Raw genomic sequence first — 27,790 nt, 5'->3', positions numbered from 1 at the left:
CGTCAGTCGTGCGTGAAGTTGTGTTGACAGAAGCGGTAGGAGTTGTCAGCGGAACAGCAGCAGCAGCAAGCATCATCGGAGCCGAATGGAGTAATCACGAAGATATTATTCCAGACAGCGTCTCTGTTACCATTTAGAAACACTGTTTACACCGTTCAAACGTCGACACCATGGCAGACGACCAGTCCTCTCAATCCTGGTCCATCGACAGGGATGACTACGAACTCAATGAGGTGATAGGTGAGTAGCTTAGCATGCTAATGTTAGCATCCTAGCCTCCCCTGTCTGTACAGCGTTGTCCGCTGCTACTAGCTAACTAGCTAACTAGCATTGCATGTCTGTAGCTAACACAAGGCCAGTTATAACCCGTAGCTACATGACAGGAAGGCCAACAGCTCTGCAGAGTTTCCCTCTAGCTAGGCCAAATTAATTAATTAGGTTTCGGCTAGTTGGCGAGCTAAAGTGAGGTGGCAGCCTAGCAAGTCGGCAAGAAGCTAAACGGCTAGCTAGCGCAAGTTAGCTTTCAGTGCGTGAAGGTTCGTCAGTTGTTGGAGAGGGTGGTGCTCTTTGCAGAAGGTATGACACGGATTATAGTGAGCCATTCATACTTTACTCTAGTCCAGGTAACGTGACTGATGACTGTAGTTGGTTTTAGATTGGTTCAGCAGTAATAAACTTCTTTTTAATGTGTTTAAAGCAACCAGTCTTGTCATTGGAGCAAACTAGGTTCAAAACCAAAGCTTCATCCTAGTATAACTAAGTTAACATCTGAGGGACTGTTCTTTACTTATCACAGGAGGGAGGTGCCTGGGCTTTTTAAAAAAAAATTAAATTATTGTTATTATTTTTACAAATATTTTTCCTAGGGCTGCACAATTATGGCCAAAATGATAATCACGTTTATTTTGATCGATATTGAGATCACAATTATTTCCCACAATTATTCATTGTTCTTAGGGACAGAATATTTTCATGTTTTCATTGCACTTACACAATTAAATAAACAGAGCACTGCTTTCACTTAAATGTTGTACTATATTCCTGCTAATGTGCTAATTTTTGCATCAAAATAGGACTTAAAATAAAGCTCTTCTTCACCTGAATTCAGTGCATCTCAGATGAACATTTAACTTTTTATTTTTACTTTGGTCATGGAACCGTAATGCATTGCAGCGTCTCTGCCGTGGATGTCTGAGTTGATGCTGGACAAGGACGGGAATTAATGGTTACGGTATTGGATCATTGGCGATGTTATTCCTCTCGGCCTTCATGCATTCATCATACTGCAGACTGTGGTGTTTTTTCACATGGTTTGACAAGTTAGTTGTGTCGTTTTGCAGTGCAGACACAAGTCTCATGCATTCTTTGCATGTGATTTGTTCTTTCCTAATTTCTAAATACTTCCAAACACAAATTATGAAGGATGACTTTAGATTTGCCAGTCTGCAGTTGCAACATTAAGGAAAGTTTATGACTGGCTGCTGCTGCAGGATGCACGCACAGTGGCATGACAGCTCTTCAAGAGTGGAGGCTGGCTGTTAAGGAATCACTCAGTTTTCTATGAGCGCAGCACGCATTTTAGACGTCAGTGTCGCAGTCGATCGTGTCCATTTAGTTGTGGGAACCCAAAATCGTGATCATGCTTAATATTGATTAATTGTGCAGCCTTAATTTTTCCTCAAGCCTCCCCGAGTGACTGGTGGAGAATGCATGACCCTCCCTCCACCATAAATACGTTAATAGATTTTTAAAACTTACTTCAGTGTTTGAACGTTAAAAGCTAAAAGTCGATTTTGATGAAATATTGACGGAAGCGTTCATCGCACATGGGTCCAAGAACTGTCGAAAAATTTGAAAACCAAACAGTAATTTCTACATTTACAGTTTGTGGCTATGATAAATGGTTTAATTATGGTGATTTTTAAAGAAAACACGCTGTAAGTCTTCTTTAAAAATCTGCGGTAAAATAAATGAAAAAGACAACCATTTAACTTTGAATGCCCCTCCCCTAAGCTAGAATAAAAAAAACAAGTCCCTCTGTAGTGCTTAAAAATTATGTGACATCCCTCCCCGTTTTTGCACACCCCCTCCTCCCTTGTAAGTAATGAACAGTCCCTTAATAAAGCAGGTAGAAGAAGACAAACTCATGGGAGTTGTCATAGAAAATCCATTATCATGGGACAAACACATGCAGAATATGGTGTCTAAAATGGGGAACATTTTGTCTGTAATAAGGAGACGTGCAAAATATCTGACACAATAATCTATCAAACATTAATTCAAGCTTGGGTTTTGTCTCGCCTGGATTATTGTTCAGCAGTTTGGTCCAGTACCTTATTAGGCAATATAAGAAAATACTAACTGGTCCAGAAAGAAGCGGCATGTGTAGCTCTTCGTTTTGGATTGAAAACAAATGTCACTAAAATGCATGGTTTGATTTGGAGTGAAAAACAGATTGCTGTACGCACTGATGGTTTTCATTAGGACATGTCATAACAGCAAAGACATTTATTTTTACATAAAAACTGTCCTGCAGTACAGTTACACACAACTTTTTAACAACACGCTGCTGGAGGTTGTTTTACTTTACCCAAAATCTTAAACCACATCAGTTTAACGTAAAGTAATATACAAGGCAGTGCAAGAGTGGAATTCATTTCCCAATCATGTTTCACAAGAAAACAATAAACAGCGGGGGAAATAAGTATTCAATACGTCAACATTATTTTCATTAAACATATTTCCAATGCAGCTATTCACATGAAGTGCTCACCAGGCATTGATATAGCACGGTAAGATAAAGACATAACATTTCAATACACAAAAAAGGGACATGAAATAAAGTGGAATAAAACAGGAAAAAGCATTGAACACGCCAGCTGTAATGTATTTAACACTTGGTGGAGAAGCTTTAGTTTGCAATGCCTGCTCTTAAGATGCTTCCTGTTTAAAGAAATTAATCTCTCACAATGTTCAGATGGAGTTTTGGTCCGTTCCTCCGCACAGTCTTTAAATCCAAAAGATTCTGAGGGCCTGCTGGTGAATCTTGATCTTCAGCTTCTTCCACACATGTTCTATCATGTCTAAGTCTGGTGACTGACTGGGCCGTTCAGACACCTTTTATTTACTTCCTCTGGAACCAGCTGAGAGTCGTCTTTGCAGTATGTTTTGTTATTGATTGTGGTCCTGTTGAAAGGTCCACCTGCGTCTCACTCACCGTCCTGGTGGATGGCAACAGCGTCTTCTCAAGAAATTCCCTGTACATGCCTCCTTCCATCTTCTCTTTGATAATGTGGATTCTGCTGGTACCATAAGAAGAAAGACACCCCTGGACCATGACGCCTTCACCTCCGAACCTCATTGTAGGTGTGGTATTGTTAAGGTCAGATGTAGAGTTGTATCTACTCCCAACACATTGTATTGTTGCCCAAAAGCTCATTTTAAGTTTGCTACACCAGTCCTGCACGGGTTCATTTTTGAAAACCTGCACCCACCCATACCTGTAAAGTTCAATACCAGAACTGACCCATTATCCGTTATGATTTCAATCCGCACCCATTAATAGAAGTCCCATGACCCGACCCGTACCCGTTCTTGAATTACAAATCCAGAGGTGGAAAAGTCTCTTTCACTGGCTGCGTTCTATGCCAGGATGGCGAAAACTTGCCACACAGTCACTGCCAGGTTAGGAAACATTTTAGAACGCTCCTCCCACCACCATAAAATCCGCAAAGGATCCTCTTTGGATGTCTTGAACTCGATGCAGGCTGCCACCTCATCCACGGACTGCAAAGTTTCATGGCTGGAGTCGCCCGCGTCAGTGACGAATGTGACGACGGAGTCAGAGATTCAACTTGTGTTGTTGAATGTTCAAATAAAAGGAATTGCGGCTTGATAATAATGATTTAGATGTCAAAATGCTACACATATACTGCACATTTTTTAAATTTGTTTTATTCTAAAAAATAAAACATCTATTTTTGTTTTCACCAGCTGCCCAACTGTGTGTAGTTCATTTTTACCCATGCCTGTACCCATGAATTTATACACTTATATACACAACTCTCTATGCTACGCAACATTTAGAGAAGCCTGTAGATTACTGGGAGAACAAAGTGTGTTCGGCCAAGATGACAATGGATACAAAACACAGATACACACAGGGATAGAGAATATAAGTGTAAGAATAAAAACACACAGCAGTGAAATGACATTTTAGTCCCAGGACTACTACAGAGTTGGATCAATTCATGCTACATATTACAATAATGTATAATGCTGTAAATGAACTTAGTCCCTTATCTAGTTTCTACTCAAATTTATCACCTTCTCACTTTACACACAAATGATTTGGTTGAGCTGTCATAGTCTGACCGCTGTCTCGGTTGTTCCTCAGGGAGCGGAGCCACTGCAGTTGTCCAGGCAGCATACTGCAAGCCAAGAAAGGAGAAGGTGGCCATCAAACGCATCAACCTGGAAAAGTGTCAAACTAGCATGGATGAGCTGCTGGTAAGAAACTGTAGCATCGTGCGGGCCAGTATCTGCAGTCCAGATGTTAACGTCAGAGTGTGGGGAGTGGCGTGGGCTGGTGGGGTCAGATCAGTCAAGGACACATCAGAAGTTTGATACCACAAAAACCACAGAGTACTAACGCTGGGTAAAATGCATTAAGACACACCATAAATGTGGATGAATAATATGTTCCTGAGCAACAGTGAAACAGTGAAATATGTCTTCTCTACATTATTTTACTGTTGAATGTTGATGTTCAAATGCGGCACAACACTCATTGCTCTGTTACAAAGCTCATTACCACCAAGTTATCTGGTGGAATCTGCCAGTCTGCCAGTGAAACTGCAGTAAACAATGGGTTCTCCATTTAACAGTGAAAAAAATATAAAAACAAGTTATGATATGTCATAATAATCATGTTATTATTTACAAAGGATGATTTTATCGGCTTCAGAAAGCCTAGTAATAGGATATAGATGAATGTGCAACAGAAAGATTACATTTTGCAGAAAGAACGTGCAGGATTTTGCCTTCTTGCACTTTCATCACCTGTGAAACTGCTTATAAGGAAAATCAGTCAGTGGTTTTTATGTTAGAATTTTTGTGATTCACCCATTTGATCAGCTGAGAAATCAGACTTTGGCTAACACTGTAGGGCCAGTTGTTCAAAACATTTAATCTGGATCAAAATTATCCGGATTTGGAAATCCCATTTTTTGCTACCCAGGATCAGGTAATCCGTCTTACTTTTATGCCGGTTTTTCAAAGCAACATTGGATTGGATCAACCTGATCCAGATACCCAGTTTTCAAGATTACCAAATCCGGATTACCAGTGTTCTAAATGGGACAACATATCACAATGTGGGCTACAGCTATGTAAACAACAACAGGTAGAAGAGCCAACATGGGGTCACTGTAAGTGTTTTTTATTTTGAGACAAAACACAAAAATAACAAACATCCACTTCCATTCATAATTTCTTTTATGACCCCTCATCTGAGCCACAACAAATACAAAACAAATATACATTAACAAATACATTGTGGATATTTTGAAAACGTCTTAAATAAAAAGGCTAAATGTCCAATAGTTACAAAATAAAGAATGTTCAGGGTTCCAGCATTTTCAAGCCGTGCTTTTAGGAGGCGGATCTGAAGTTTCACTTTGGTTTGCTGCAGCTTGGTCAGCTTGATTTGTTCCTCTGCCAGGAGTATCTGTGCTTCTGCTCTTTCAGTTTCTCGTTTGAGAAGTAATTCATAGGCATCATTATTATTATTTGGCAAAGGACGCTTCAAGCCTCTTTTCTGAGCTCCTGTGACTGCTGGCTCTACCAGTGAGGATCCAGGTTGTTCTTCAGAAATAGTGCTGAGATCCAGAATGAATGTTTCCTCTGCATTAGGAGGAACTGGCTCACTTTCCTCTACAATCGTAGGCTCACCATCCCCTACAACACCTTGAATCCCGTGCAGAGCTTTAGAGTTCTCACCTCCAATAATGTCCAGAACCACATCCGTGTATTCACCTTTCTTAAAGGGTTTGTTGCCCGTTTGGGTGTTTTTTGCTTCAGCAAGGTCCTTTGTTGCTCTGGCCCTCAGATTCTTCCATCTGAATTTAACTTGCTCCAAGGTCCTCTTCTGGCCAGACCCCATTGCATTAACATTCTGGGTGATTTCAACCCAAATGTCTTTCTTCCTTTTGTTAGTCACCATTCCACTTGCAACAGAGCTTCCTACTGTTGAGGCATAATGGCACTTAACACCCTCCAGCAGTGCATGGGTTTCTGCAACAGTGAAATTAGGTCCTTTTGAGTCCATGGTTCCACCTCATCTGTTGTAGTGAACATAGTATTTATAGGCCTTGAGCATGATTGATTTAATTGAACACAAGCCAAAGCACATCAGCTAATGAGTGGGTGGGTATTTGACAGCCATCTTATATTCAGCCTTTCTCAGAGAGAGGCACTGACATGGCAGGTATTGTCCATCGCTACCACCATTTTGGTGGAAGGGGATATCGTCAAAGGGTATATGTTGAGCGTGCAAAACCACTGGAGCAATACACCACTGAAGAACTGTATGCTCGCTTTCGCTTTGGGAATGCTGATATTAAGTACATTGCAGACCTTGTCAGGCCAAAGCTTCAACGGAGAACCCGAAGGAGTCACAGTCTGTCTGTGGAAGAACAGGTCCTCATTGGTCTGCGCTTCTATGCATCTGGGACTTTCTACCAAGTTGTTGGTGACAATATGGGAGTGGACAAATCAACTGTGAGTGATGTAGTGAAAGCTGTGTCAATTGCATTGGCCAGCCTGGTCAATCAATTTGTTTCACTTCCAAAGGATGACCAGATTGCCCAGACCAAGCACAAGTTTTTTCTTTTGGGGAACATGCCCAATACTATTGGGGTTATTGACTGCACTCATGTGCATATCCAAGCACCTCATGAGAGGGATTGGGAGTACATCAACCGAAAGGGGAGGCGCAGCATCAACATCCAACTTGTGGGCGACGCTGACCTCATCATCACAAACTGTGTCGTGAAGTGGCCTGGGTCTGTTCATGATGCACGTATCCTGAGAGAGAGTGCTTTATACAGAGAGCTCCAAACCAACCGACTGGATGGCATAATATTAGGAGACAGTGCCTATCCACTCCTACCATGGCTGATGACTCCTTTTCTTGTAGCAACCACACCTGCGCAGGCACGCTTCAACACTGCTCATTGCAAAACAAGATGTGCAATTGAGCGTTTAAATGGAGTTCTGAAGAGACGCTTTGCATGCCTTAACTACTTGCGAGTGGAACCACAGGGAGCATGCAACATAATACTTGCGTGTATTGTCCTGCACAACATCGCTACCAGGCGCAATGTCCCTCTCTGTGATGGTGTTTATGATGCACCTGAGCCTGTTGAAGAACCAGACCAACCTCTGGCGTTCTGTCAGAATGAGGGACTGACTGGACGTGTAGTCAGGGATGCAATTGTTAGACATTATTTTTGACAGTTTCATCTCTGATGATTGTTTCTTTGAAATGAATATACAGTGATGACAGAAACATTTAATGTATTTTTGTTTGTTATTGAAATCTGTTTGGGGGGATTGTTCCACGGTTTCATTGTTTTCACAAGATCATTTTTATTTTATTTTGACTTTACTATACTGAAAGGCTTATTTGGTAGCCTATGTCTACTTTATTTACTTTATCACTGTAACGGTTAAACAAGTCAAGTGCAAAATATAAATAAAAGTATATACACTAAATGATACAAATGTATTATTTGACCAATTTTAAAGTTTTACTACATTTTCTTCCTGAAATCCACCTTGAAATCCTACCCCCTGTTGGGATCAGGATAATCCTGTTTTTTTGGATCAAAGTTATCCAAATCCTACTGAAACGTTTTGAACAACACAAACTGAAGGTTTGATCCAGATTAAAACTAGGATTGGATTCCGTGATCTAATCCGATTTCAGAATCCTTCTTTCCCTTTTGAACAACCCATTTTCAAGATTTGATCCAATCCGATAACCAAAATCCGATCAGATTACCTTTGAACAACTGGCCCGTAGGGGCGAGAGGGATAAAGACTGACCGGGGTGTATCTGATTTTATACTACAATTCCGGTTGCACAATATGTAGGAAATATGTGATGTGATATAATGTTGTTGAATATCGCGATAGCAGTATTACTAGGGATTAATACACATATCACAGTGTACTCAGCCCTGCCTTTTTCAGGGTTTCTCATTTTCCAGTCTTGGGAAAAGTCATTGAATTTTGTTGTGTGTAAATTACACATAACATAACATAACACACGTTATGTTACATTACATGGAAAAATTTCATGAAATTTTTCCATGTAATGTAACATAACGACAAAATTCATTTTTTGTACCTGTTGATGTAACGTAGCTAAAATATAGGGCTGCCCCCTAAAAGTCGACCATTAGTCGACCAGAAAGGTCATTAGTCGGCAAGATTTCATTAGTCTATTAGGAGCTGCTCCTTGTCACAATAAATCAAAACCTATATGACTGGACCATGTGGGAATTTAATTTGAAAGGACAGACTCAGGAAGTGGCCACGCTCAGCAGTCAGACAGGAGTCAGGTTAATTTCCAGGGCTGGTACCTGCAGTTATTCCACAAGCTGGTTAATAACATGTCGGGCAGGAAATCCAAAGTGTGGGATCATTTTGAGAAGGTGAAGGACGAACCCAAGGTGATATGTAAACTCATCTTCATTGGTCGACTACAAACACGACGTATCATTTGAAACATGGAAGAAGCTACATGCCCATTAGCCACTAAGCACAATCATTACTGCTTTGCTGACAGCGTCATTAACAGGCGGCTCGCTCAGTGTGTGACGTGCACTTGTAGATAAAATATAGGCCTATATTAATGAAGGTTCATTAGTACGGTTTGTATTTCTCTGTAATGTAGCACAGTGTTAACAATGTTACTGAGACTATTCTTTCTCACACCTTCAACTCAAACCATTGTGTTGCCCCGCCCAAAATATATACTTTAATAATTAAATTAAAGTCGTAAACATGTGGGCGACTAGTCGACTAATGGCCTTAAATGACGACTATTGGTCGACTAGGAAAACTCTTAGTCGGAGGCAGCCCTACTAAATATGAGTCCAAGTATGACAACATAATGTTTCTCCCTCCATGGACGCCAGTTAGCTGGAATTCTGTTTGAATAGTTTGATATGTTTGATGAAGAGAAAATCGTTAATACAGTGTAATTTAACATTCATTTATCCCAGATTTGCCAGATATGGGTGAGATGAGTGTGCAACAATGTGAGTGGTCTTGGAAATTATATCATGAGTCCTTGAGAAGTCATGGAAAAGTTTGGGAATTTTGTCTACAAAAATGTGTGGGAACCCTGAATTAAGTTCTCTGTTGGTATTGGTATCACTTTGAAGATACTGGTGATAGTACAGGCATCATCATTTTTAAAATGGTACCCAGCCTGAGGGTTTTTTTTTTTTTTTTTTTTTACAGGTCGTGTTATCTGTGAGATCCAGTATGACTGAGTTTGTCACTGTAAGGCATTTAGTTAGTGATTTGCTTTGTACCGCACCACCTCTGTGACCTTGTATCCCATATTTCCTTCTCCATACAGAAAGAGATCCAGGCTATGAGTCAGTGCCACCACCCGAACATCGTGTCTTATTATACCTCCTTTGTGGTGAAGGATGAACTGTGGCTGGTCATGAAGCTGCTCAGTGGTGGTAAGTGCCCTCATGTTTGAACAAACTCTGCGTCTGACTTGACTTGGCGAACTCATATCTTCACCTCGACTTTGACTTGACTTTCCTTGTCCTTACATGTTTTCCTCAGTTAAGACTGGGCTTGAATTTTGACTGAATGTTTGGATTAAGTTTGGGCTGTACCTGACTCAGAATTGTGTCAGTCGCATCAGATCACGTTCAGTGTGTCAGCAGCATTCATGTTATCTAGTAAACAAGCTATCCTGGCCCAGTGATAGGTTGTTGCTGTCTTTGACTTTATTCATGGCAATTCTGGGTTTTAGTTTGATGATCTGTTTCTCTTACTCCCCGAGATAACGGGCCATATGAAGTCAATTTGACGAATCACTGGCATAGTTTTACTGCAGCGACAGTGGTTGATAACTTACATAACATCAACTAAAAATCTCTAAATCCTAAATTCATCGTGTTAAGTTCTTTGTTACGTCTCGTTGTTTCTCTGTGCCAGTAGCAGCAGTCAGTCTTGCCCTCTGCCTGTATTTCTGCAAGGGCTGTACCAAATAATCCAAAGCTTCATTCATAACTTTGACATTCAAATTCTTAACATTTAAATGCTGCTCAGCCTTTTTTACTGCAACATGCTGCGTCACTTGATTGAGGTAGGAGGAACCGAGTTGAAATTCTAGTTTTTCTAACCTTGAGATTCTTGCCATGTTCTGTCAGCATGCCTTGTGACAAGCCTCTGCCTCTCTCTCAGGCTCAGTGCTGGACATCATCAAACATATCATCTCCCGTGGCGAGCACAAGACGGGCGTGTTGGATGAGGCTAGCATCGCCACCATCCTGAAAGAAGTCTTAGAGGGGCTGGAGTACCTTCACAAAAACGGGCAGATTCATCGGTGAGTTTCTGATAATGTGTCATACCGATGCCTTGTTGTCGCTGTACAATGTGTTCCTGGTAGCTGGTACGACCCATCATACACTGCTCCTGTCTCAGCTCACTGTGGCTCTAAACCTTTCATCTCTGCATACGAGCGTGTGGTTTGAACGAGACCGCACTCCTTCAATATTTGATACAGTGAAAATGCATAATTGACGAGGTTTGTTTTACATAAAAGTTCCTCTCAGGAACACTGTGAACCATGGCCAAGAAGAAAGGCCTCTGTATCCCCTCAGTGTGTATATGACAAGTGTGATTGTTTCAAATTAACAGGCTCATGTCTCTTACAAAGAGACTAAAGAAGACATCGTTAAAAATTAGCCATTTAAGATGTTATGTTTTGGATGTACTGCTACACTATTGTGATTTATCCCATTGGATAAGTTGAAGAGAATACTCATCTAATTAAAGTGAAAATAGACAACCTCTCATCTTTACACCCCCCCCCCCCAAAGTTCCAAGTGGTATCATAGTCAGCAACAGGGCTCTTTTTCTTTTGCCCAGTCAAGTTTCTACAGTTACTTCACTTGTTTCACCATTTGCCATTTCCACTATGGGGGAAAGTTACTGCAAAGAACTTCAATTGATACTGAAGTCAAGAGTTATGAGTTGTGCCTGTACTTATGAAGGTAATAAAATAATAACACAGACAGAGGTGGCGTTAGACTTTCTCATTGTCTGTCATTTTTATGTGCAGGGTTGCAAAGATTCTGTCTTAATCTTTTATTACTTGTTATTTTAATTAGAGATGTACCGATACCACTTTTTCCTTCCCGATACCGATTCCGATTCCGATCCCTGAACCTTAGGTATCTGCCGATAAAGAGCGATTCCGATCCCTGAACCTTAGGTATCTGCCGATAAAGAGTACCGATCTGATACCAGCGCGTAAAATAAAAATGGATGGGATATGAATTGTTGTTTGTCTCAACTCCTAAAATATTAAGAAATAAATACATAATAGTAGAATGAATGCCATACAACTTATTATTATTATTATTATTATTATTATTATCCAGTGTTGACACAGATCAAGACACAGGTTAAAGTGCAGCCACACAATTAGGTAAAAAAGACATTTTAAAGGCTACAGTAGAATGCTTTTTGGTCACAGGCTGTACTCGCCGATACCCGATACCGCATTTTAGGTAGTATCGGAGGCATTTCTGATACTGGTATTGGTATCGGTACAACTCTAATTTTAATCTTCATTTTTTAATGATAAGACATTTGTAATTCTTTAAATTTAATTACATTTGTATTTTTTAATAATGAATATACAGAGCAAGTTTATTCCAGGGATGCAAAATAATATCGGCACGTTATGTGTTTCGGTGGATATTGGCTTTAAAATGAATCGGCCAACATGCTTTTTCTTATTTTGCATAATGAATGAATATTACATGTATTGAAAAGTATTGTATTTCATGTCTCCATCTGCTGGTGGGCCGTCACGATAAGAGTATGCATGTATAATATGATTCCACTACAGAAGAGACTTGATTATCACTAAGAGTAGGTAGGGAGAAAAGTGGATATATTGATATTGGTATTGGTTATCGGTCAAATTAGTTGTTACATATCGGCATTTTGGATATCGGCAAAAAATCCAATATCATGCATCCCTAGTTTAGACATTATCAGGGTTCCCATGGTCTTGGAAAACCTGGAGAAGTTATGGAATTCCACATTCTCATTTTTCAGGCCTGGAAAACTCACGGAATTAGTAAAGTTCTTGAAAGTTTTAGCAAAGTCATAGAATTTTGCTGTGTGTGACAAAACCAATTGTCACATTAGTCTTCCGTGGATAAACTTCCACGTACTGGAACATAACTGCAAATCTATTTTTTTGTAGCTGTGCTGACACAATGTTGCCCTAATAGACGTTAATGCGTGACGGAAATCTACCCACATTTAGTGCTTGGTGGGTTTTAATTTTGGACCCTTCTGATATGGAACCAATCATAATGCAGATGGTTTTATTATTCTGCAGCCATTAGTTTGTGCGATCAACATTTACTTCATGATGATGAGTCGAAGCAAAAAAACGTGTCTATTTCCACATCAAATATTTAATGTATCTGGAGAGTGTGAGCGGACAGTGTTTCAGTAGACAGAGAGCAGCTGCTGATGGAGCTCAGACGCAGAGGCTAACTCACTTACACCTAATCAGGAGATGGTAGAGGGAGAGGGGGAGGGAGGTGTGCGGGGCCAAGTTAATCCACTCCAGTTCCTTGTGCATAGTTTGCACTCAGTGTAGGCAAACAGAAATCAGGTGGATTAAAATGAGGCAGATCAAAGGTGCAGCTTTAACTTGTTTGGGCACCAGAGTAAACAGAGTCAGTGTGCACCACCTAACTACCACTCCTCTGTTGGTGCACTCACTGACTTGTGACCTCGTATCGTGTTTTAATCCTCCTCCTCTTCATGCACAGGGATCTGAAAGCTGGAAATATTCTCCTCGGGGACGACGGCTCGGTGCAAATTGCTGGTACGGTGTTTCAGCTTCCTCAGCTTTTTTCCCCAGCATTTCTGCTTAGTTACAGTTTCGTGTCCCTCTGTGGACTGTTTCTGTTTAGATTTGTGTGTTTAAAAGTCTGATACATTATCTATCTAACAATAAAGTCCACACGGTTTGTTTCTATAATCTTAAAATTCCAGGTCTTTTTGCTTGAGATTAGTTTGTCTAAATATTTAAGCCATTTAAATAGCTTCCCTTCTCTCTGTCATGTATTCCACATCCCACACACTCCCCAGACTTTGGTGTGAGTGCCTTTCTAGCAGCAGGAGGAGACATGACTAGGAACAAGGTTCGGAAGACGTTTGTGGGGACGCCATGCTGGATGGCGCCAGAGGTCATGGAGCAGGTAGGAAGCCTGTTTTGTGGATCTTTCTCTCCGTCTGTTTTCTCTCTGTAATGCCTCGTGACTCTGATAAAAGCAAGCCTGGCGTTCACTTGGGTCTGTTTTTACTCCACAGGTCCGCGGATATGACTTCAAAGCCGACATCTGGAGTTTCGGGATAACAGCCATTGAACTGGCCACTGGGGCTGCACCATATCACAAATACCCACCGATGAAGGTAACTGTGTGCTCTTACTGCACGTCAGTGAGGAATCTAGTAGGGCTTTTCCAGTGGCACTTTTGGCCACACCATGTCAAACCATGACGTGTTGATTTGCATTTCCATTACAAGTTTAAACATGCTAAATTTTGTAGTTGCAGTTTGCTAATAAAACTCTCCACGGTGGTTACAAAAGCCCCAAAACCAGCCACAACTCAGTCCTGAGCAGAGTGACCATCTGCTATTGACCCAACAAAAGGGGGACCAAAAATGTGGACAGTACGGAACGGTTCCATCAACAACTTTTTACAGTGGAAACGTAAAAAAGCGTACTGAACTGAGTTGTACCTTACTGCTCAGTGGAAATGGAGCTTAAGTATCCTCATTGTCTTTTTCTCTGCTGCTTACCATACCATCTGCCTGCCTCTGCACGGTTTGATGGTGACACAGACATGCCATGGGAATTTCAAAATAAGGACATTTCTTGAAGACCTTGCATCAGTAATGTTTAATCGTTGTTCATTGAATCACAGGGTTCCTACGCAAGTATGGAAAGTATGGAAAAGTATGGAAATAAATTTGATCAATTTCCAGGTATTAAAAAGTATGGAAAATGAAAAATAAAGTATGGAAAAATAGTTATGTTTCCAGACTATTATCAATGTTCTAAATACTGTTTTCTAAATTAGAATTTTTTTTTTTTATTTCCAAAAATAATTTTATCAATCCGGATCGTGTTTTATGTCGGGCCAAGCACAGTTTGTGTGAGAGCAAACGTCTCAGAAAACATACCGCCCCTTTTACCTGATTGACAAGTGGTATGTCCAGTCCGCTGCCCCGTGACCCTCCTCCAGCCCCCAAGGTATCAAGTTTCACTCCAACACTGCACCTTCGACAAGAAGACAAGTTTCACGTGGTTTACAATGGGTAGATGCAAGTTTTTGGATGGATGGCTTGACAATACCGTATATAAATACTGGTTGGCCAAGGATTCCCAATTCACACACAGAGCTAGATGCAAGCTTTGTGTGAAATTGTTTGACATCGCCAACATGGGGGAGAAGACGATTCTGAGCCACATGAAAGGGAAAAAAACACCGATGTCTCGTTACTGCATCGCTTGCACCCAGAGTCCCAACCTTTTTGCCTCAGCCCAGACATTGAACTTACCTGAGTTACAATCGCCTATTAAGAATAATTAAATATGATGTGAAATATGATACACTGATATATTTACTCAGATGTCGCATATTCTCTGAAGAAAAAAAAATGCAGAGAAGTCTGGAAATTAGGGTATGGGAAAAATTCCAAATGTGTAGGAACCCTGGAATCAATCCATCAACCCAGATCAATGGATCAGTGGATGAAGTAATTTTGTTTATTTCATCAGAAAAAGACTGTATAAACATCTCTAACAAAACGAGTTAAGACAATTGTACGTTCTGTAGTTGCATCTGTTTCTGTCCAGCTGGTCTGCACAGAGTTGATTTTCTCTGACTGAAGCTTATCTCTGTGTGTCTGCAGGTGCTGATGCTGACTTTGCAGAACGACCCTCCCTGTCTGGAGACGGGCATCACGGACAAGGAGATGGTGAAGAAGTACGGAAAGTCCTTCAGGAAGATGCTCTCTCTGTGTTTACAGAAAGATCCAGAAAAAAGGTCAGTTGGTCCCCAAACCTTTTTGTTGCCTCATGCCAGATTTAAGTTGTTCTTATTTTTATTTCCATCAGACTCTAAAGTTGTGTCATGAATATAAAACAGATCTATTTGTCCCTTTCCTATTAAGGCCAACTGCTGCCGAGTTGCTGAAGCATAAATTCTTCACAAAAGCCAAAGTGAGCCTTTGAACACTTTCATTGAAATAAATAGAAACCACATTGATATTTTCTGTGTTTCAGAGAGAATTTTTTAGTAAGAAATGTTTCTCTTTCTGTTACAGAACAACGAGTATTTGCAGGAGAGGCTTCTACAGAAGGGTCCAACAATAACGGAGCGATCCAAAAAGGTTTGATAGTCATTACTGATACACTGTTGGTGCACACTATTAGAAGATTTAATGTCTGTAGAATTGTGTTGCTCTGCACTGGTGCGCCGTCTCGTCTAGGGTGTGTCAAACTTTCTGCCTAATTCATGCTGCCAAGTATCAACTAGAAAGAGGTGATGAGCGTTTCATGCACTGTGCAGGTACGTCGTGTGCCCGGCTCGAGCGGTCGTCTCCACAAGACAGAGGATGGCGGTTGGGAGTGGAGCGACGATGAGCTGGACGAGGAGAGTGAGGAGGGCAAAGCTGCAGTCTTAGCTCTGCGGGTGAGACTCTGCATGCCTGTCAGTCTTGTCAGTGTACTTTAGAAGGCCACTATACTGTGTTTCCTCTCTGCAGCCGGCAGATGGTGCTGTTGGACTGTTACTCTGGACATTTCTTAGCCAAGCTGGAGTGTGTTTTTGTTAAGGTGCTTTTGTCCGGCCTTAATGTCAGCTTAGTTCAAATGTAGGTTACTCAGGTAAGTCATCAAAGATAAATTCGTTGCCAGATACCTAATGCTGATTTGGTGAGGTTTTGTCTTCTCAGAACAAAAGACAAACACTGAACAAAATTGAAACCCTTTTGTTGTTGCTCCCATTTTTCACAGACTCAAGTTAAATATCTAAGACTTTTTACGCACTCAAAAGTCTTATTTCTCTCAAATTGTAGTCACACATTTGTCAACCCTATGACACCTGCTGGGCCGCTGGTGATCCCTGCCATCATTGCTTTCATTAAGAAGCTATAGTGGGGTTTTTTAAAGCATGATGATATAGATATAGATATAGAGACTAGAAGACCAAAGGAATCCAGTGGTACCAACCATGTCATGGCAGCTTTTCAGGAAGGGGGCTAAATAACGCTCCAAAGTGAGGTAAAAATCAGGCAAGGGAGGAACAGCATGGCCATTTTCTAGAGGTCCCTCTGACCTCTCACCTCAAGATACCTGGATGGAAATGGGCTCTGTGGGTACCCATGAGTCTTTCCTGTACAGACATGACCACTTAGTAGTAGTCTTGTGCAGTTTTGTGAAAAACAAAACACCTTTTGTCTTTGAATATTTCTGATTACTGGTGTCCATGAACAGACTTGGAGTTGCATAATCTGTGTCTGACTGGAAAGCCAAGACTCTTGTGGATCCATTGAGCCCAATTTTATTCATGTGTGTTAGCCCCCATAGTAGCCATTTCACTGTAGTAAGACCATTTTTAAATGGACCTCTCTGTATAAAATTACCTGTAATGACCTCTAGGATAATCACAGCCCCATGAAACTTCACAGCAACAAACTGCAGACCTCGGGGATTCAAAGGATGTGTGGCTTTCATAGGTACAATGACTATAGGGGCGTTTCTCAGTAGTTTACAGATCGCCAAAAAATGCAGTTCTTACAGAAGTTTCTAAATGTCTAAAGTGTGTGATACTGAATCACATCATGGATTTTTCTATGGCGTTCCTCAAGGTCTTGGCGTCTTAATGTGGTATTTTGGTGGTATTTATTTATCACATCCAATCAAATGACAAATACCCAAGCTTTTTTTCCAAGGAAAATCAAACAGATACTTTAATAATGATATGATCTTTGTGTTTATGTGTTCCACTCTAGAAAGTGTTCATTTTTCTCCAGCATTAGAAGTAGATCATTCGACTTTTAACTTGACCAAAAGCCATGTTTTAAGTTACAAGAAATGTTTGTGTAAAATTATTGGTGGTGGTTGTGACGCGTCTTTATCAGCTGGTCTTTATCAGCAGGTGGCTGATCTGTCAGTCAGCCACCTGCTGTCCGTCCACCGCCTCTCCAGGATGCTACTCCAGGTGTGGGAGAGCATGTATGTCCCCTCGTCCCTGTTCATTGTCCCTGGACCACGCTTCCTTATTTCAATGGCCTCCCTGATCCAGCGCCGGTATTAATACATGCATACATGCTCTCCCACACCTGGAGCAGCATCCTGGAGAGGCGGCGGACGGACAGCAGGTGGCGTGACCGTCATGCCTCCCTAGGGTCGGCTGGTTGACAGACCAGCTGATAAAGACGCGTCACAACCACCACCAAGTGACACTTCTGAGGAAGGCGGAAGTTTCCGCCGAAACATTTCAAGGTATGTAATATCCTAACATGTCTGAGATAAAAGAACCTAAAGTCACTATTCCTGCTGTCTGCATACCAACAGCACACTGACTCAAGATGTGTGACATCTGTGTCATTGTGTCATGTGACCAAACTGCAGATATTAGAGTGACCTTTTATTGTGACCATTCCGAGGCACACCTGTGTAGTAATGATGCCGTTTAATCAGCATCTTGTTATGCCACTCCTGTCAGGTGGATGGATTATCTCGGAAAAGGAGAAGTGCTCACTAACAGCCTAAATCCAAGAGGAATAAGTAATTTTGTGCTGAAAAAGTCTGAGATCTTTAACTTAAACCTGTGAAAAATGGGAGCAAAAACAAAAGTCTTGCATTTAAATTTTTGTTCAGTGTAATTGTATAAAACATTAGGTTTTCCCAGGCCCAGGTAGATGCTCGGATCACCTTCAGATTATCCTTAAAACGTGTGTTCATGTGTTGGTGTGGGATTTTACTGTCTGTTGTCTTAACTGTGATTTCAGTTAAGCCCTGTGTTTAAAGTCACCTTGTGTCAAATTCCTTCAATCCTACAATACTCCATCGGTCTGTGTATTGGGGGGATAAGAGGAGAATTGCATGTGTTTAATCCTGACAATCTGTCATGTCCATTCTGCAGTCCCCCAGAGTGAAGGACGGGTCCCAGAATATGGAGGTGAGTCCATTCGTAGTGGACATGACGTGAAAATCTTGATTTATTGTAATGCCTTGACAGAGCGATCTGCATGCCTGTCCTCTGTGTGTCCTTGTTTTTCCATTCATGTCAAACTGAAAACAGCCGCTCATTTATTTGCAATCCTGTCTCTTAGCTTTTCCCACCAGCAGATGGCTCCACACAACATCTGCAGCCGCCTGGTGCTGCACAGGAGAGCCCCGCGAACGTGGGCCAGACAGGAGAGGAAGCTCCACCACAGGCTCCCGCTCAAACAGCGAGCCCCTTACATGTACCCACTGCTCAGGTAAAAACACATTCTTAATAGGGATATGTCAGTTCAATCACAGACATTGGTATCAGGGTCAATCAACACGATCTGATCATTTGTTTTACGTCAGCTGTCGCACAGGTGTTTAAACTTGTGAAGCTTTCATGCACAGCAATGTGTGCAGCCGCCAACTCTCTGCTGTCTGTCTCAGCTCCACTCCAGGGGTGAAACACCACACACCATAAACATCTGCAAAATGCCGTATCACTTTGTTTACGATACTGAAGTTGCAAGCACTCATTTTATTTTAGCTCAGTGTGAGAGTCTTGCTTTTTGCTGTCATCTGTGGCAGAGGAGAGACAGACAGCAGAGCAGAGCTGACGACAGCCTCACTCACCACGCCACTGTAAGAGCAACAGAAGTCCCAGGAGAAAAAAGCCACTAAGAGTAGAGTAGTATTATTATCACAATAAACACTCATTCAGGTAGGCTAACTTAGGCAAGGCTGCACCGATGCGACAAACACGCTTTTAAAGGGACAGAAATTCTCTTGAGACAGCGACAAGGCCAAAAAGATGAAAGAGAGGGTTTATTTTATACCACATTATTTTGTAAAATCTAATAATAAATATAAAAAAACATTAAGGAACATTTTTATTTGTATTTTTTTTTATTTAACCAGGAAAACCCCTTGAGATTAAAAATCTCGTTATAAGAGTGTCCTGGCCGAGACAGGCAGCAACATAGAACAAAAACACAAAAAGTATACAGCTCTAACACAAAAAATACAAAACACAAAATTAGATTACTACAAAGGAAAGCGAAAAATTATGTGAATATATACTATAAGTGAACCATAAAACACATAAAAAAACAGGGACCACTACACATGATCGCAAAGACCAGCTGAAATACATCCTAACATTGGTATATAAATGTACAAACTTGGGTCACTTTGACAGCACATAAATCACCTTGTATAGTCATCGTGGTCTAGCATCTTTACCTCCTTGTAATTCTCTGTCTGTTGTTAATGAGTGAAGCCTTAGCTTGACGCTCTAACGATCCCCTTCGTCATGATCCACACCAAAAAAAGATCCACTGGACCACTCGATAAAGTTGAATTTGGTACTGAAACAATTGCCCGGTTCCAAAATCTGAAATTACTCAAAAATGAGAGCTAAAGAAAGAGGTAAAAGATGTTAAAAAATTATGTTGCTCCTCTGTTCACTTGTCCAACTGCAGTTAACTCTCCCAAAACCAAAAACTCCCCCTACTGGTGAGAATGTAAAAAGGGCAATTAAAGGTACACAGCAACAATAATAGTACCCTAATCCTAATCTTAAAGCTTACACATGTAAATATACACAAGATTTTATGCATTTTAATTATCTACACATATTTTTATTAACTTACTGCATCACCATGAATATGGACTGTATCTACCTAGACCTGCAAATACTGTAATTGTGTTGTTTTACACGTGAACTTACATTATTGCACATCAGTTAGAAGCTAGGCAGCCAAAACATCAATAAACTGCATTTAGGCTCCTACATGCACTCTAACCAGAGGTGTTGTTCAGTAAACACTTTGTTGTTGTGCTCTTTCAGGATCCAGCTGCAGCCAATGCCAGTGTTCCCATCAGCCTCGTCCTGAGACTGAGGAATCCCAAGAAGGAACTCAATGACATCCGATTTGAGTTCATGTCCGGCAGAGGTAGGATGCTTCCGCTGTGTCGGTGAAGACTCTCAGTCACCCAGGTCATGGTAATCCAAAGTGCTGTGTCGTTGGCAACGTTTGAAGAGGCTTCTTCAGTTCATCAGTTCAGTTCATAGCCTCTTGGCTGAGGGCTGAAATGTCTGCAAGAAACTCAAGCAAGTCCAGGTGGCAATGATACAGCACTTAGGATGCATCCGCTAGCTCTCATCGTGTTCTAAGAGGCTGCAGACTTTTGTCTAACTCCTCTGTCTCTCTGCTCCACGTCTGTCCTTAGATTCTGCTGACGGAGTTTCTCAGGAGTTGGTCTCAGCAGGTCTGGTCGACGGCAGGGACTTAGTCATTGGTAAGTGGGAGATAAAGCACTGCATGATGGGATACTTTCAGTGTGGAGTGAGTGTGGTTGAAACTTGTTCAGACAGGTAATCCGTCACAGTGAACATACTTCACGATTGTTTCTCATTATCTAGGTCATGATGTTCATTGTGATAGATGACTTATTCTCTGCAGGTGAACTGTTAATACTGTACTGGAATGAGTGGGAACAAGGCAGAGTGTAATAAACGTGATTTGTAGTACAGATGCAGGAGCCGTATGATCTGAACGCAGCTGGTTTATGATGTCACAGTGCGCACGTACCTCTAAAACCAGTTTTATCCTGTTTTCACCGCTGATCACGATGGAAAAGTCCATTGCTCTTACATCAGCTCGTCACCTGACCTCTCACTTCCTTTTGTCTTCTGTCTAGTTGCTGCCAATTTGCAAAAGATTGTTGATGATCCTCATAATAACAAAAATGTGACCTTTAAATTGGTAAGTACACACACAGAAAAGTGCATTAATTTCTTACATATACTTTTTACAGGTATTACTAGGGGTGTAAATCATTATTTTTTTATCATGACATGATATTATATCAGTTCTTTGGACAACAGTATGATACTTGCTGACATCACAAAGTCTGTCACAGTTTCATTTTGATTTAATTCAGGGGCATGTAGTTGATATGAGACAATATCATATTGTCCGTTAAACATAGTAGGTTACAGAAGAAGCTGACACCCCTTTTTCTTTTTTTGCTTATTAATATGACAAATATAAATTCAACTTAAGGTAGCCAACAAGAATAATATAATCAATTGTTTTTTCAGTCCGCTAGATACATTTTGGGATTTATCTGGCTTCATATGAGCAGAGGAAATCTCTGCTTGGCGCTAGGCTAATTTATACAATGTAAAATGCCATAGGCTTGTGCTAATAAGGTTAGCATGTTATTTTTGTTTGGAAAACATGTTTAGTATAAGACAGTTGTTTTGTCAGTGAACTTTGTGAGTTGTAACTGAGCCACATTATGTAACGTTACCTTTGTTAAATTTCGTTGTTGTCCCTAGTTTTATATGAGAAGAGGAAAAGTCTGCTAGCTGCTAAGCTAATTTATGCAATGTAAAATGCCATAGGCTTGTGCTAAAAACATTAGCATGTTGTATTTGTGGGGAAACTGTGTCCAGATAATTCAATTTTCAATTTTATTCATAAAGCCCAATATCACAAATCACAATTTGCCTCAGAGGGTTTTACAGCATACGAAATCCCTCTGTCCTTTGGACCCTCACACCATATAAGGTGTGTTTTAAATCAACTAAACTTTCCAGCACTTCAGAGAAACCCCGCCGCCGACTAGTGTTTTGGAGGTGTAACTGCAGTGTCACAGACAGACCACCACACAAGTTAAAATGCTCACAACGGCGAAGGCGACGTGCCTAGGGTCTGCTTCACAACTATAAATCCCGCTTAATTGTTACACCGCTAGTTTTCGTAAAATCACTTTCTATATTCATAGATTTAAAATAGCACAGTTTATGATGTTGTTCCTTCTCTTCCAGGCATCTGGCGTGGAGGAGTCTGAAATTCCTGACGATGTTAAACTCATCGGATTTGCGCAGCTCAGCATCAGCTAAGTCCAGCAGAGCCATCAGCAGAGGACAGAAACTAATGGTATTGCACAGCTGCATTGTAGTCAATTCCAAGAAACCACTACTGCCAAAGAGAGGAGGAGGAAGATGATGAGGAGGAGGAGGATGAGGAGGGGACAGGAAGCTGGCAGGAGTGTGACACTACTGCAGGATGCATGAGGACCACATTGAGAGGGGGCTCAGTTCATTACAGGAATCACACTTGAAACGTTTACAGTGCGCTTATACAGTAAATGGGAGAAGTGATGCAATCAACTATATCAACTCCTAGTTTCTTTTTTGTTTTGTTTTTCTTCCTCTTCATACATAAGCACAATCCAAACCATCTCCTGCCAGTACTGGAAGTGATTGCCTTTTTTTGTTTTGTTTTGTTTTAATCAACTGTGCCACAAAACTCACAAGAGTGTCGTGCCACCTTTATACGGCACTTTATGCTACACTGAAATTGAAAAGTGTAAATTCAGCCTTAGTTAGTCAAACTTTAGATTTTACCAGTGTTTGGTGAACAAAAAAAAAAGAGTCTCTCTCTGTGATTATTAGGTGTATTCTATATACGCCTGTCTAAGAAATCAATCTCCCGTAACACTGACACAACTTAGAAACACACTGTAGCGTAGTTTTGTAATTCTGTAAATTCAGATGGACTTTTACCGAGGATATAAATCAATTACCAGATTCCTGTCGAAGGCAGCCCGAGGCGTGTGGTGTGGTGGTTTAGTCCAAACATAACCAAAGAGTTTAGGCTCTGACTGCACTGCTGCAACCATTCAAACACACACAAATCGACTGTAACTGCTCTGTCCCGGAATAACCGCAGTTACTTATCGATGGCATTTTTCAAAGGTTTTCAAAGACAGGATTATTTTCACAGATTGAGACCTGCCTAATATTCTTCTACTATGCAATAGGTGTTTTCTTTTCACAGCGTGTGACCGCTGGTTTCTAATAATGTTTCTCTTGGGTTGAATAGATTTGTTTTTTTGGGCTTGTACATTGCTGGAAGTTCCTGAAGTCAACCAGCAGCTTTAGGAACCTACAGTGAGAATTTCTCCTCACAGGCAAAATGAACATTTAACACGGCTACAGACAGACACAGGTAATAATTGCATGTTTCTATGTCACTGTGTAGAAAGGTCGTTCACCACAAGTGATCCAACAGCTGTGATGAGTCCTGAATGCTGGCAATGAGTGCCGAGCTGCTCTTGTTACAGGCCGACCAACAGTGAACTTCTGTGGAGGTGTGCACGCCCAAAAACTGAGAATGTTCAACCAGAGTGAAATAAAAGTTTAAAGGGGCAGTTCACCCAAATTTCTAAAAGGGGAAAAAAAAAAGATTTTGTCACTTGCCTTTAGTCGTGTTTGGCAGTTTTGGTCGTATTTGGTTTTGAGTCCTTTGTCTCTGAGATTTCTGCCTCCAACTTAATAACAATGGAAGTCAATGGAATGTTGTTTGTTGCCATATTAGCAGCCAGACCAAAATAAATTGGAAACTATTGGATAGATTGCCATTATATCAACTGCACTATTCAAAGTCCCTGAAGGATAAATTCTTCTCACTTTGGCGATTTCTTAAATTTTCACTTTCGGTCTGGCTCATGATCCAGTATCCTCAAAGCTAATATTTCCATCGGCCTCAGCTGTACTTTGCTAGAGCTGCAATGATAAGTTGATTAGCCGATTGACAAAATAAATTGGCAACAATTTTGATTTTTGAATAATTGATTTAGTTGGGTTTTTTAAGCAGAAAAGCCAAAAATGTTCTGGTTTCTTGCATCTTATGCTTTTCTTTGTCCTACATTGTGATTAATAGTTTTGAATCTTTGAACTGTTGGTCGGATAAAACAAAATCTCTCTGAACAAATTGCAAAAAATAAGCGGTTTGGTTTCTGTTTGTTGTCATGTTCAAATGGGCAGGTTAACAGTTCACTCGGAGGGGCAGACACATGGGCTGAAATACTGTCTTGAAACCGACTGGCTAAAGTCCAATGACAATTTAGCTTCCTATAAGTGTTTGTTAGTTATAGAAATTAACCGAAATAACCAGTGGAAGATGAAGTCTTGGCCCGAATATCCGCTAGTTACTCTGGATCAGCCTGAAATACTGGCCCTTGCCTGGGTTACGAGACTGGATAACATACAGTTTGAAGACCGAAATAACACGGGGCATGTTTCACTACTTTGACATTTTATTGACGAAACAATAAATTAATTAATCCAGAAACGAATGGGCCGATTTATCGATAACAAAAATAATCGTTACTTGCAGCCCTAGTGTGTAGTGCTAATTAGTTAATCTTAGCATCCTAACACACTTAACTTCCATTTAAGCTGCTAAACATCTGCATGTTAGCATTGCTATTAACTTGTTAGCGTGCCTATGTTAGCCTTTAGCTCAGTACAGCCTCATAGAGCTGCTGACCACGAACAACGAAACAAAATTCCTTTACCTCCATTGTATCAAGAGGCAGCAGGAATCCTAAAACCTGAGTAAATAACACCAAAATTATCTGCATGTCCTGACACCACCAGTCAGTCCCTCCAGGATTTCGCAGGCTTTTTGGGGGGAATTATTGCAGCCTAAGATGCCCGACTACATGGCAGCTTTTCTAAAAGAGCTTTTCGGTGTGTTTTTTTTGCGATTAAATTGCGGGAGTAGATTGTAAAACTAGTCGTAAATTGTAGTACAATTCATTAAGGCAACTTGTACCAGTGAGAATAAAACCGCACTGCTCTGAGTTTGTGATTTATACTACACATATGTTATCACTAACCTGCGAATATAAACTCACCATGATTCTTTGAACATGTACAGTTTATCTGGATGCAACAACCTTTGTCATGTTGCTTTGTCCTGTCTGTTGTCGACACATTTCTAGAATCAATTTGTCAAAGGATGTCGTTTATGTTCCACCACAACGTTGCACGCGATGCAAAACAGATTAAACCTGCTCTCTTGCAGAACATCAGCCGTGCACAACCTTAAGCAGTAATGTGAAACAAGTACAGATAGTCGAATATGATCTTTACTGATTGCGATACCTGAACTTTCATATTGGCTGATACCGAATACTGGGGATGCACGATGTTGGATTTCTTGCCGATATCTGATATGCCGATATGTAACGACTCATTTGTCCGATAACCGATACCGATGTTGATATATCCACTTTTTTCTCCACCTAATTTTAGTGATCAAGTCTCTTCTGTAGTGGAATAAACATCATGTTATGCATGCATACTCTTATCATGATGGCCCACCAGCAGATGGAGACATGAAATGCAGTAGTTTTCAATGTATGTAAAATTAGAAAAAAACATGTCGGCCAATTCTGATATTTCATTTTAAAGCCAATATTGGCCGATAAGTTGACGTGCCGATATTATCCTGCATTCCTACGGAGTACCAATCCAATATCGTGGTATACTGCTGACCCTGTATGGGTGTGAAATAACTGCTATCGTTGTATTTACTATCAGGTTAAACCCGAGAACACGAACAAACGCATACAGAGAATAAATGCCTGCCACTTTATTTTATTATCTAGTTTGACTGTCAGTCAAAAAATAATAATACAATCTTAGTTATAAATAACATTTCCTTTAAATAACGTACATTGCAGCAACACTTGTAGTGCAGCACCAGCTGAACGTTCAGGGAATCAATTCTTCTTCGCTGCTTTAAAAAAATAGTAGTTGCCAGTGGCTGTTCAGCGCAACTTGCTGTGTAGGCTGCCATTTTAGAGCAACAAGGAAGAATTGATATCTGGGTGTGAAACTGCTTCAGAGTTTATTAATAAATTGTGTGAAATTATCAAATCGAATTATCGCATACTCGCAGATACCTGATCGGGCTTTGGGAAGTAGGTTTATCCGATCCTGATATTGGAACAACTCCAGAAACAAAAGTGAGTTTGGTGACGTGCGGTAGACTGCTATGATTGGCGGAGCTCACAGAGGAAGTTTCACAGATAATGGTTGAATTTGCTTTAATTGTTGCCCACCACAGCACCTTGGCAACAGTAGGCTTATCACACATTGGGTGAAGTGCTCCTTTAAACTTTACCAGAAGCCAGTTATTATTACTTAAGTTTTTGTGTCACTAGGCAAGTTGTTTTGACAGTACTGTAGTCTCTTTGCTTTCTAAGCACTCACCAACAAATCACTGTCATCACTCCCTGTGTAGCTGGTTGTTTTGTACCACGTGCAAAGGGCTGCGAAAAAAAAGCTCCTAGTTCAGGTACTGATGTAAATGGTGTATGTAAAGATGTTGTAAATGTACGTATGATGGCAACTCCATGCACTGTCACGCAAACATCATGAGGTTTGTATGTAACAATGTAGATGCATTGACTGTTTTAAGTGTACATGTCAGATAAAAGTAACATTTTACTTGTAAATATAGCTTAAGGCGGACTGAGGCTCATCATGTTCAGTACACAGAGTTTAAATTGTTTTGTAGTGTTTTCCACTGTTGGCCTTTGTCGGAGCGTCACTAATCATGCACAAATGATTTGTCCAATTGGCACCTTATTGATATGTTAACATGCGTATTTTCGGGGTTACATGGGGCTTGTAGTCACACTCTGTGCTTTGTCATGATATGCAGTTTTCTCACTGAAACCTGTCCGAGGCTAACGGATAAAATGTCATTTCAATAAGACGAGCGGCACAGGTTACACTTCTCTCTCCCCGTGTGCGTGTGATTTTGGTGATAAAATGATTGATCATCGAAGGCTTTGAGCTGAAATTCACATAGATTTTTTTTATTTTTTTTTTTATTTATTTCCCTTTTATTGTTTACTCATCAGAAAAAATATCATTCTGCCTCCACGGAGACACTGAATGATTAGTATTCATTTTAGCACTTGATTGGCAAGTAAATTTTTCTTTTCTTTTTTTTTATTTTTACAGATCATTACGTATATTTTTAAAATATGGTTGATTATAAGATGTGTACATCAACACATTCATAATTTGAAGTGGAAATTTTGTGATGACTTGCAAGAGATTCCTCGACATGTATAGATTATTGGAAAATGTCAACACATGCAAATGATTTTTAGTAGCTGAATAAAGTCACATGATGGAATTCAACGAGTGAGGACAATGTTTAATTGAAATGTCATGAATTAAAGGAACAGTTCACCCCAAAATCAAAAGTACATACACTGCTCAAAAAATAAGGGAACACTTAATAGTGACAGTGTAACACCGAAATCAATTAAACTTAAACTTATTAAAGGTGCGGTCACAAGAAGAGCACAGTCTTAAGAGCATGAAGGAGA

General features: G+C 40.5%; 1 protein-coding gene across 1 annotated transcript; it reads left to right on the top strand.

The window, feature by feature from the left end:
- Window positions 1-34: 34 nt before the first annotated feature.
- On the top strand, window positions 35-27,594 carry LOC126408925 (serine/threonine-protein kinase OSR1-like). The gene is made up of 17 exons (XM_050074719.1): window positions 35-240; window positions 4,397-4,509; window positions 9,656-9,764; window positions 10,501-10,642; window positions 13,119-13,174; window positions 13,441-13,550; window positions 13,663-13,764; window positions 15,271-15,404; window positions 15,532-15,580; window positions 15,685-15,750; window positions 15,930-16,052; window positions 18,510-18,545; window positions 18,700-18,849; window positions 20,427-20,532; window positions 20,810-20,878; window positions 21,281-21,345; window positions 22,416-27,594. Exons 1-17 carry the CDS (start codon window positions 171-173, stop codon window positions 22,488-22,490), a joined length of 1,575 nt encoding a protein of 524 aa, XP_049930676.1. The 5' UTR covers window positions 35-170; the 3' UTR covers window positions 22,491-27,594.
- Window positions 27,595-27,790: the final 196 nt, after the last annotated feature.

This window comes from Epinephelus moara, chromosome 21 (assembly GCF_006386435.1).
Source record: "Epinephelus moara isolate mb chromosome 21, YSFRI_EMoa_1.0, whole genome shotgun sequence".
NCBI lineage: Eukaryota > Metazoa > Chordata > Actinopteri > Perciformes > Serranidae > Epinephelus > Epinephelus moara.
Note: the sequence above shows the minus strand (reverse complement) of the source record. Positions and strands in the feature narration are given on the sequence as shown.